The sequence below is a fragment of the Scyliorhinus torazame genome, chromosome 3 (assembly GCF_047496885.1).
Source record: "Scyliorhinus torazame isolate Kashiwa2021f chromosome 3, sScyTor2.1, whole genome shotgun sequence".
Taxonomy (NCBI): domain Eukaryota; kingdom Metazoa; phylum Chordata; class Chondrichthyes; order Carcharhiniformes; family Scyliorhinidae; genus Scyliorhinus; species Scyliorhinus torazame.
Window position 1 is genome coordinate 31,763,632 of NC_092709.1, and position 12,222 is coordinate 31,775,853.

The following is a 12,222-nucleotide window of genomic DNA, read 5'->3' on the forward strand; positions in this document are numbered from 1 at the left end:
ACGTAATCATGGAATTTGTCAATCCCTGTGAGGAGGCCCAGGAATTCTTTTTCAATCTGAGCATATCGTTGCTCAGTAGGTGTCATGGCTCTAGAGGCATATGCGACTGGGGCCCCGGAAGAGGATTCGTCCCGTTGGAGGAGTACTGCCCCAATGTCAGCCTGGCTCGCGTCGGTGGAGACCTTTGTCTCCTTGGCGGAGTCGAAAAAAGCCAGTACCGGGGCCTTGGTGAGTTTCGCCCTGAGCTCACGCCACTCTTGCTCACGAGCAGGGAACCACTGGAAGTCTGTAGTTTTTTTGACAAGATTGCGGAGAGCTGTGGTATGTGACGAAAGGTTGGGGGTAAACTTCCCAAGGGGATTGACCATCCCTAGGAAGCGGAGGACCACCTTCTTGTCCTCCCGGGTCTTCATGGCGTTGATCACCGACACCTTATCTGCGTCTGGCTGCACACCGAACTGCAAAATATGGTCGCCAAGGAACTTTATTTCTGCTTGACCGAACGAGCATTTGACTCTATTGAGTCGGAGGCCATGCTCGTGGATCCTGTGGAACACTCGCTTTAGGTGATCGATGTGCTCATGACAAATTCCAAATTTCTTTACCCATCAGTCTAGCCTCAATAAAAGTCGAGATGGATTTGCAGGTACAGCATTAGTTATTTTATTTGGCTTGCAAGCCTGACTCAGTTCACAGCGGTACAAAACACATCTTGCTTCGTACACCTCTGGAATCAAGTGAGTATGTAGAACAAAGAAGTCTCTACTGATACATTCAAATGGCATCAAGTTTCACATACACGATTCCCATAGGTCATCCTATACCCCTCCTAACCTATCCATACACTCTAATTGGCTCACTTCCAATCCCTTCCTCTGGCCCCTATTACCCAGCATCCTTTTCTCCTCCTTTGGTGGACACACCTCTTCCTTTGCTTTGCCATGCGGTCTGAAATCCTTTGTCTGTGAACTCACCAGAATTAGACTGGCCTATCTCTACATTACATTAACTAATATCTCTAAAGTAACTATTTTATATCACATTCGTCACTCCTGAGGAGTTGTGGACCAGATAATATCATCGACGTACACTCGCACCCCCTCGATGCCCTCCATCATTTGCTCCATTATGCGGTGGAAAACCTCCGAGGCAGAGATGATGCCAAAGGGCATCCGGTTGTAACAGTAGCGATCGAACGGGGTGTTAAATGTACACAACTTTCGACTGGACGCGTCCAGCTGTATTTGCCAAAACCCCTTGGAGGCATCCAGCTTCGTGAAAAGCTTGGCGTGAGCCATTTCGCTGGTGAGCTCTTCTCGTTTAGGTATAGGGTAATGTTCCCTCATGATGTTCCGGTTCAAATCTTTGGGGTCGATACAGATGCGAAGTTCCCCTGATGGTTTTTTGACACAAACCATGGAGCTAACCCAGTCCATGGGTTCAGTGACCTTAGAAATGACGTCCTGGCCCTGGAGGTCTTGCAGCTGCTGCTTGAGGCGGTCCTTAAGGGGTGCCGGCACCCGACGCGGTGCATGGACCACACGTGTGGCATTCGGCTTGAGCAGTATTTTGTATCGGTGAGGTAGTGTACCCATACCTTCGAAGACGTTGTGGTATTGTGCTATGATGTCATCTAATTGGGCTTGGAAGTTGACATCTGGTGAGGCCGTTGCCTCTGCGGACGGCATGGTGTGAACCCGCTGCACAAGATTCAGGATTTTGCAGGCCCGAGTACCGAGCAGGGAAGTTCTGTTGATTCCTACAATTTCAAAATGCAGCGTTGCTTCTGAAGAACCATGGGATACCGCAAGCTGGTGTGAGCCACTGGCAGCAATGGCATTGCCATTGTAGTCGAGGAGCTGGCAGGCCGGTGGAAGAATGCTTGACTTGACGCGGACGGTGTCAAGGTCAGACTTTGAAATGAGGTTCGCTGAAGCGCCGGTGTCCAGCCTGAAGCATATGCGAGCCTTGTTGACCGTAAGAGTGGCACACCACTCGTCGTCCGGATCAATGCTCATCACTGGGAGTTGTTTCACCTTCTTCGCTGAAAGCATCGTATGCTTGGTGATGATGCCCACCCGGAATGGGGATGTGAGGCCCTCGGTGTCGGAATCTGGAACCATGTCGGAGTCGGAGTCTGCAGCAGGTTGCTGTACTGACCGGACGTTCCTGCGCTGCGACTGGGATCGCTGTGTATTGGGCAGTTGAGTAGATCTGAACAGGGCTGTGTAGTGGCCAAGCTTGCCACACTGGAGACAGCATCGAGATTTTGCGGGACATTGCCGCTTTAAATGGGCGGAGCCACAGTTGTTGCACATCATGGCGCCGACGTCAGGACGCCGGCGGTCAGGATGTGCGGTGCGGTCGAACGATTTACGCACCCGCGCAGTTCAGCCGTCGGCCTCGCCGTCCCCTTGGACGAGTCGTCGGCCTCGCCGTCCTGCGTTCCATGCGCAGGAGCCCATGAAAAGCATGCAAAATGGCCGCCCTCATCCAGACTCAGGCCCTGGAGCTGTTTTAAGGCCTGCAACTGTTCCGCATCATGGGGGCCTTGCCGCGCCATCTCTGCCGCCTTCATATGGGAGTACCGGTTGTTAGCGTTGTGGTAGTATGCATTAGGGGTCATGTGGGACTGTGAAGCCATGATGTCATTGGCTGACAGATCCCGGGTCCTGGTTGGACGTTGACCTCTAGCTCCGCCCTGAAGGCGGAGTATAAGTACCTGGAGTCCTCCCCCGCAGGCAGTCTACTACCGAACTGCGGGGGAAACAGTCACGCTTAATAAAGCCTCATCGACTTCACTCTATTCGTCTCTCGGAGTCTTTGTGCACTACAATTTATTAAGCGTGCCTAAAAAGGACTATGGAGCTCAGGATCATCCCGGAATGCCTGAGGATCAGCCCCCACGCAGTGAACGCGGCAGCAGCTTTCAAGCACTGGCAGACTTGTTTTGAGGCCTACCTCAGAACGGCCACCGGCCGAGGTCACAGAAGACCAAAAACTACAGGTCCTGCACTCGAGGTTAAGCACGGAGATTTTCTCTTTCATCGAAGACGCAGAGGATTTCCAGACGGCGTTCGCAGCACTAAAAAGTCTCTATGTCCGCCCAGTAAACCAGATCTACGCTTGCTATCAACTCGCAACGAGACGGCAAAGTCCCGGAGAATTGATAGATGAATTCTACGCCGCGCTACTAATTTTGGGACGAGCCTGCAGCTGACCGTCGGTGAACGCAAATGAACACACGGACATGTTAATGCGCGATGCTTTGTGGCAGGTATGAACTCCTCCCAAATCCGCCAAAGACTTCTAGAAAAAGAGTCGCTAGGACTCTCAGAGGCACGGGCCCTAGCAGCCTCCCTAGACGTGGCCGCGCGAAATACCCGCGCCTACGGCCCCGACCGCGCGGCAGCCCATTGGACTCCGTACGTACCCGTCGCGACAAACCCACCCCCCCTGGACACCCCACAGGCTTGCGCGGTCCAAACGCCAAGTCGCACCGGGGGCTCCCGCTGCTATTTCTGCGGCCAGGCGAAACACCCCCGGCAGCGCTGCCCGGCCCGCGCAGCGATCTGCAAGAGCTGCGGGAAAAAGGGCCATTTCGCGGTTGTGTGCCGGTCCCGCTTGGACGCCGCTGTCCCGGGAGAACAGGGAGCCCTGCACGCCGCTTACGCTCCCCAACCCCCCCTGCACCCCATGTACGACCCGCAGGCGCAGCCACTCTGGGTCCCGACACCACGGTCCCGGGAGAACAGGGAGCCCTGCACGCCGCTTACGCTCCCCAACCCCCCCCCCCGCGCCCCATGTATGACCCGCCGGCGCTACCACTTTCGGTCTCGACCACCGCCCTCCCCGGAGAAGAGGGAGTTCTGCGCGGCTCTAACGCCCCCCAAACCCCCCCCCCCCCCCCGGGCCCCACGTATGACCCGCCGGCGCTACCAATTTGGGTCCCGACCACTGCTGTCCCCAGAGATGAGGGAGCCCCGCGCGTTCCTAACGCTCCCCAACCCCCCCAGCGCCCCATGTGCGACCCGCAGGAGCAGCCATTTTGGGTCCCGGCCACCACGAGAGGAGGAAGGGCGCCGCCATCTTGGACCACCCCAGACCTGTACGACGCATGGGGCGGCCATTTTGTCCACCCCCGCCGCCATCTTGTGACCCCCCAGCCATGTGCGATGCATGGGGGCAGCCATTTTGTTCAACCCTGACGCCATCTTGGACGGCAACAACGGACCCCAGTGTCGACGGCTCCACGGGGTTCGAAGAAGACGCTCAACTACTACAACCACGTCTCGCTTCAATAACGCTGGACCAAGCTCGGCCCCGGACACTCCAGACGACAACGACAACGGTGCCGATAAACGGGCACGAGACACCATGCCTAGTCGACTCCGGGAGCACGGAGAGCTTTATCCACCCCGACACAGTAAGACGCTGTTCTTTGACCACCCATCCCAGCGCACAAAAGATTTCCCTAGCTGCAGGATCCCACTCCGTACAGATCAAAGGCTTCTGCATAGTTACCCTAACGGTGCAGGGGAGGGAGTTCAAAAACTACAGGCTCTACGTCCTTCCCCAACTCTGCGCCCCCACATTACTGGGATTAGACTTCCAGTGCAATCTACAGAGCCTTACCTTCAAATTCGGCGGCCCAATACCCCCACTCACTATCTGCGGCCTCGCAACCCTCAAGGTGCAACCCCCGTCCTTGTTTGCAAACCTCACCCCGGATTGCAAACCCATCGCCACTGGGAGCAGACGGTACAGCGCCCAGGACCGGACCTTCATTCGGTCCGAAGTCCAGCGGCTACTAAAGGAAGGCATAATCCAGGCCAGCAATAGTCCCTGGAGAGCACAGGTGGTAGTAGTAAAGACAGGGGAGAAGCAAAGGATGGTCATAGACTATAGCCAGACCATCAACAGGTACACACAACTAGACGCGTACCCTCTCCCCCGCATATCCGACATGGTCAATCGGATTGCCCAATATAAAGTCTTCTCCACCGTGGACCTCAAGTCCGTCTACCATCAGCTCCCCATCCGCCCAAGTGACCGCAAGTACACAGCCTTCGAGGCAGACGGGCGATTATACCATTTCCTAAGGGTCCCATTTGGCGTCACAAACGGGGTCTTGGTCTTCCAACGAGAGATGGACCGAATGGTTGATCAACACGGGTTGCAGGCCACGTTCCCGTATCTCGACAATGTAACCATCTGAGGCCACGATCAGTAGGACCACGACGCCAACCTCCAAAAATTCCTCCAGACCGCTAAAGCCTTGAACCTCACGTACAACGAGGACAAGTGCGTTTTTAGCACCAACCGGCTAGCCATCCTGGGCTACGTAGTGCGCTATGGGATAATAGGCCCCCACCCCGAACGTATGCGCGCCCTCATGGAATTTCCCCTCCCGCACTGCTCAAAAGCCCTGAAACGCTGCCTGGGTTTTTTTTCATACTACGCCCAGTGGGTCCCCCAGTACGCAGACAAGGCCCGCCCCCTAATACAGACCACGACCTTCCCTCTGTCGACAGAGGCTTGCCAGGCCTTCAGCCGCATCAAAGCGGATATCGCAAAGGCCACGATGCGCGCCATCGACGAGACCCTTCCCTTCCAGGTCGAGAGCGACACCTCCGACGTAGCTCTAGCGGCCACCCTTAACCAAGCGGGCAGACCAGTGGCCTTTTTCTCCCGAACCCTCCAAGCTTCAGAAATCCGCCACTCCTCAGTGGAAAAGGAAGCCCAAGCCATAGTGGAAGCTGTGCGACATTGGAGGCATTACCTGGCCGGCAGGAGATTCACTCTCCTCACGGACCAACGGTCGGTAGCCTTCATGTTCGATAATGCACAGAGGGGCAAAATCAAAAACGACAAGATCTTAAGGTGGAGGATTGAGCTCTCCACCTTCAACTACGAGATCTTGTATCGTCCCGGAAAGCTGAACGAGCCGTCCGATGCCCTATCCCGCGGCACATGTGCCAACGCACAAATTAACCGCCTCCAAACCCTCCACGAGGACCTCTGCCACCCGGGGGTCACTCGGTTTTACCACTTTATCAAGTCCCGCAACCTCCCATACTCCTTAGAGGAGGTCCGTACAGTCACAAGGAACTGCCACATCTGCGCAAAGTGCAAACCGCATTTTTTCAGGCCGGATGGTGCGCACCTGATTAAGGCTTCCCGCCCCTTTGAACGCCTTAGTCTGGATTTCAAAGGACCCCTCCCCTCCACCGACCGCAACATATACTTCCTTAATGTGGTGGACGAGTACTCCCGCTTCCCATTCGCCATCCCCTGTTCTGACATGACCGCGGCCACAGTCATTAAAGCCCTGAACACCATATTCACACTGTTCGGTTGCCCCGCAACGTCCACAGCGACAGGGGGTCCTCCTTCATGAGTGACGAGCTGCGCCAGTTCCTGCTCAGCAACGGGATAGCCTCGAGCAGGACGACCAGCAACAACCCCCGGGGGAAGAGGCAAGTAGAGAGGGAGAACGGCACGGTCTGGAAGACCGTCCTACTGGCCCTACGGTCCAGGGACCTCCCAGTTTCACGGTGGCAGGAGGTCCTTCCGGACGCCCTCCACTCCATCCGGTCACTACTGTGTACTAGCACTAACCAAACGCCTCATGAGCGCCTCCTTGTCTTCCCCAGGAAGTCCTCCTCTGAATCGTCGCTGCCGACCTGGCTGGCGGCCCCAGGACCCATCTTGCTCCGAAAGCACGTGCGGGCGCACAAGTCGGACCCGTTGGTCGAAAGGGTTCACCTCCTTCACGCGAACCCGCAGTACGCTTACGTGGAGCACCCCGACGGCCGACAGGACACGGTCTCTCTGCGAGATCTGGCGCCCGCCGGCAACACACACACCCCCCCGACACCAATCACCCAACCCCCCCCCCTTCCTGCCACCGCCGTACCCCGCGACCGCCCCCTTCCCAGGAGGATCAGTCCTCCTCCCAGGCCCAACCAGGAATGAAGCCCAAGCTGAAACCGTAAGGCTCCCGGAGAAGACAACACCGAAATAAGCACCACCACCACCACCGGGGCCGAGGCGATCGACACGGACGACCAGACCGCCCGACCGACTCGTGGCGTCGATCTAACAGTACAATGTGGACTTTGTGGACTTTTAACGAGAACATTGTCTTTTCCTGACAATTACTGTAAATAGTTTGAAACAAAAAAAAAAACCAAAAACCTTGTACATACTGTTATAACATGTGAAAGTTTTCCTCCCAGGACCAGCCTTGTAAATCCTTACCACCATGCGAAGCATCACCCCGCCGGGTTCATTTTTAACAAGGGGTGAATGTGGTAGTATGCATTCGGGGTCATGTGGGACTGTGAAGCCATGATGTCATTGGCTGACAGATCCTGGGTCCTGGTTGGACGTTGACCTCTAGCTCCTCCCTGAAGGCGGAGTATAAGTACCTGGAGTCCTCCCCCGCAGGCAGTCTACTACCGAACTGTGGGGGAAACAGTCACGCTTAATAAAGCCTCATCGACTTCACTCTATTCGTCTCTCGGAGTCTTTGTGCGCTACAAGCGTGCTCGTGGAGGACGCAGGTTTCGATGGCGATGGTAAGGGTGAGCTGCTTAACTTTATGGAGCTGCTGGCGATGGGGATCGGAGTGGACCCCGAAAACAATCTGGTTGCAGATCATGGAGTCGGAAGTGGAGCCGTAGTCGCAGGACTGCGCGAGGATACGGAGAAGGGTTAAAAGGACTGAAAAGGTTCATCCTTATCCTGAAGCCTCTGCTGGAACACATAGCGTTCAAAGCTCTCGTTGACTTCGATGTCACAGTGGCTGTCGAACTTCAGCAGGACTGTTTTAAACTTTGTCTTGTCCTCGCCTTCAGCAAAGGTGAGGGAGTTGAAGATGTGGATAGCGTGGTCCCCGGCTGTGGAGAGGAAGAGAGCGATCTTCCTGGCATCCGATGCGGTTTTCGAGGTCGGTGGCGTCAAGATACAGCTGGAACTTCTGCTTGAAAATCTTCCAGTTCGCACCGAGGTTGCCGGCGACGCGGGGCTGCAGGGGAGGGCGGACGCTGTCCATGTTACCGGATGGCTGATCGCTGGTCAAAGGCAGACTATCTCAAGGTAGGTCCGTCAAACTCGAGCTGACTCACTGGTACCATGATGTGTTGGGTATGCCGGGTCTGCGAGGACTGCGTTTACTGCAGCAGTGAGAGAGACAGGCTTCCAACACTTGAAGAAATGCAACTCGATTTTATTGAACTCTTAACTGTCATACATACTTAAACTGTGGGTTGACACTATGCTGACTTGACTGGAGACCCGAGGCTAACCTGACCAGACTATCTTACTACCACATGGTGTATGTTCTAGCTGCTGCTCACGGGCTCTGACTGTCTCAGAGGCTGGATCCCAAGAGAGTGAGAAAATTAGTGCCCTCTGGCTTTATAGTGGTTGTGTCCTGTCTGGTGATTGGCTGCTGTGTTCTGTGTGTTCACTGGTCATCCTGTGTGTCAATCACTGCGTGTCTGTGCACCATCATATACCTGTGTGTATATAATGACAACTCTGTGAGGTAGAGAATTCCAAAGGTTCACAAACCTCTGAGTGAAGAGATTTCTCCTCATCTCAGTGCCAAATAATCAACCAGTTATCTTGAGGCTGCACCCACTGTGTGCTGGATTATCCGGCCAAGGGGCATAGAAGGCAGATGCAAAAATGCCATTTTGTGAATGAAATGGGCAGAATTTTCAAACATATGGGGGCAAGATCTTCCGGCCGTTCAGGTTGGTAAGATCTGCCAGCCCTGTCGGCGACCGACCCCCGTCACGGGTTTCCCGGTGGCGTGGGGCGTATTCAATGGAAAAGCCGGAGGGGGAGGACCAGAGAACCCCGCCCCTGATTTCTGCTACTTTCTTGCCATTTATGCCGCTCTGGCAGCTACCCACCTCCAAACTCCTGAACAAGCATTTCAAAACCTCTTCATTTTTGAGATGTTAAAGGACCTCACTGCCCCACTGAACTTGCTACCTTTGGTTTCACAATTGAATAACCTGCGACTGTTCACTCCATAGCATTCACTTCTAATGTTGCCATGAGCAGTGGACCACAGCATACCTCAAACTTGAGGCAATTAATTTAGCCTCACTGACTACACCACCTTTATTTTTATTGAATAAGTCCAAGGACAGTCCACCTTTTTCTTTAAAATATGCAATTTCATAAGTCTATCTTCTATTCAACAAACTATGTACAGTACCAATATAATCATCTTAGTCTCTAACCCACCCTGTAACCTTGAACAAACGTTCCATTGCTGCATCCTTTTTCATCCATGACAGGTTCCTCCCAATCAATCAGCAGGCTGCCCTGACCAATGGAGTCAATAATACGGGCTGAAGGAACTGGGGCAGGGGGCCCTGGAGAAAAGAAACATCAGGATGAACCTCATGAATAAAACAAAGGCCCTTTCAAGCAAGAAAATACTTCTGTGCTCATTTGTCTTCGGGCTGTCAGAAAAATACCTTCATACTTACCGGCAAAGATGATGCATGTTTGTACGGTGGCTCCGATGTGGTATTGTCTGGAACAATTTTTTTTTGTGCTATCTGGCCTGTGCTCCCTGAATGCTTCATTATCCCAGTTTATTCCTTGCATCATCTTATCTTACTCGCTGGCATAATGCTCGAGGATCTGAAGTACACTTGCTCACATGCGGAGATTGAGTTGATCGATGTGCTGATCCTGGTGGATCAGGACACCTAACTTCCATAGGGCTGGTGGCTCATAGAATCATAGAATGTACAGTGCAGAAGGAGGCCATTCAGCCCATCGAGTCTGCACCAGCACTTGGAAAGAGCACCTTACTTGAGCCCCACGTCTCCACCCTATCCCCTCTATCCCCGTAACCCAACCTAACCTTTTTGGACACTAAGGGCAATTTAGAATGGCCAATCCACCTAACCTGCACATCTTTGGACTGTGGGAGTAAACCGGAGCACCCGGAGGAAACCCACGCACACACGGGGAGAATGTGCAGACTGCACACAGACAGTGACCCACGTCGGGAATCAAACCTGGGACCCTGGAGCTGTGAAGCAACTGTGCTAACCACTAAGCTACCGTGCTGCCCAACTGACATTTCTACAGCTCCCACTTGTACGACACAAATGTTTAATCTTGCATCAGCCCACCACTGGTGTGGGGTTGTCCAGCATTACCCACATCATCTCACTCCCCCAAGGGCAGCTCTAGGCTTATTTCAAGGGCCCAGACTGCCTCGCTGACAGGGGCTATCCCTTCCCCCAGGTAGACCACAATGCAGCCAGGTGACACGACAACGTATCACTCTTAGTGTACCAGCCTCCAGTAGTAGTCTGGGCTACACTGAGCTGGAGAAAGTGGGAGGTCCAAGCATATGAGACCCTAGCTCTGGTGGGCTCATGTGCCATTACAGCCCTATAAAGATTGGGCAGACATTCATCCCGTTGTCCGGTCAACTGGGAAATCCAGGAATTGGTATTGACTGCACTCATGTCCTTCCCTTTTTCCAGAGTTTTGGTAACTGAAAATTTGGGTCACATTCCTGATGAGGTCCTAGCCCATATTGTACCCACTTAATGACATAATAATGCACTCACTTATATACCGTTTGTCCTTACAAACCCAGCAGAATCTCTGGGTGCTTGTGATTGGAGTGCTTGATTGACCCATGATGAAGATGTTTCCATGGTACAAGAGGTAGAACTCAAAGACCTTAGGGCAATGACAAGCTTAAGACTACCTGTCTGACAATCAAAATGGGACTATCCCATTAAGGACCCGGTACTCACTCAATATAGATCTAGTCATGGAGATGCTGGGTGAATATTCTTTTGGGAAAGAGTGATAACTTATCAAGGGATTTATCAAAAAACACAATTACACTGGAAGAAGGAATGTATTTACTAAAATCTTGGAGGTAATAAATATTTTAAACAGATTGTAATTGATTTGTTACCTTGTGCCATCTTTGACACTCTCCCGCCGTGTATCTCATCCGCTGCTCTGTGTTTAATGCTGTGCCCTTTAAGATTTGAAGCCAGTCTCTCAGATAAATTGCTTCTTGCTGCCATTTCTAGAAGTGTGCTGCTTGTACTTTTGCCAGAGCTCAAGAAGCTTTTTGGATCACCCCTGCTGTTGCATGCCTGGCCGTATGGGATCTCACAGCAGTCCTCTGGGATACAGTAAGATTGCTGAATATATTTAGAGAGAAGTCCATCCTCCTGCTCCTCTCCTGCTGTATGTCCACATGCCTCAGAGTCTGAGTTTCCCAGTTCATCATGTGACCTTGATAGAAAAAACTGAGATGCATCTTTGTGGCTTGCACAAGGAGTGGAGAGCAAACTTTGACCTGCATCGGAATTTGTCACTGACGGTGCTACCTACAGGGACAAAATTATTCAAGTATCAATCTTCAATCATACATTAAATAATCTACCATAAAACCTCCTAAAGTTTCCAGCAAACAAACATTGGGTTAGAGCTTGATATTATGGGCGCAATTCTCCCGAATAATTTCTCGGAAGTGAAGTGGAAAATGCAGTACAATTCCCGTCGGGTGGGTTGGCGCGATCCAGATTGCAATCCATCCACATTCAGAATTTCCTTTGGAAGGGGCGAGTTTTGCATTGGCACTAAGAGGGACAGGGCCTAAACACATTAGCAAGCCCGGCTTCACAAAGGTCAGGGAGGCATTTTTATAGGGTGCCCTGATCTCAAAGTGACAGTAAAGGCTTCCCACCCCACCCACCCATCGCCGGCATCAGGTTGTATTGGGACTCCAGTCTCCCACCACCATTGCTGGCATAGGGCTTCTGTGACCCCCCCCCTCCCCCCCCCCCCCGCCTCCCCCCCCCCCCCCCCCCCCCCCCCCCTGGCATCGGGGCTTCAGTGCCACAACTCCCAACCCCCACCATAAACTACCTCAAGGTTTCAGTGCCCCCCCCCCCCCCCCGTTTCCCCCATTTCCGTCACTGGGGCTCCTGTGCCACTCCCCCCCCCCCCACTGCCGGCATCGCGGCTTCGATGCCCCCCACCCAACCGCCATCACTGGCATCGGGGCTCATCAGGGACACACACACACACCGTTGCCTTCAGTGTGTCAGCCTGCCTTCTTTCAACCCCATGTTAACTAATATTATCAAACCAGTCCCAAACCTTATTATCCGCTTCAAAACTATCGTTACAATTACGTTCCTTGGG

At 53.2% G+C, this 12,222-nt stretch overlaps 1 protein-coding gene across 3 annotated transcripts in view; it reads right to left on the reverse strand.

Annotated features, from left to right (window-relative positions):
- The window catches only part of LOC140408394 (uncharacterized), a 219,392-nt gene that overhangs the window by 74,208 nt on the left and 132,962 nt on the right, over positions 1-12,222 (reverse strand). For all 3 annotated transcript variants that reach the window (XR_011940099.1, XM_072495523.1, XM_072495522.1), the window contains exons 18-19: positions 10,979-11,402; positions 9,268-9,398 (exon numbers count right to left, since the gene is read on the reverse strand). Coding sequence is in view for 2 of the 3 variants with exons in the window: in XM_072495523.1 (XP_072351624.1) it covers positions 9,268-9,398; positions 10,979-11,402 (555 nt within the window). In the remaining variant the exon portion in view is untranslated. The remainder of the gene's footprint in view (positions 1-9,267; positions 9,399-10,978; positions 11,403-12,222) is intronic.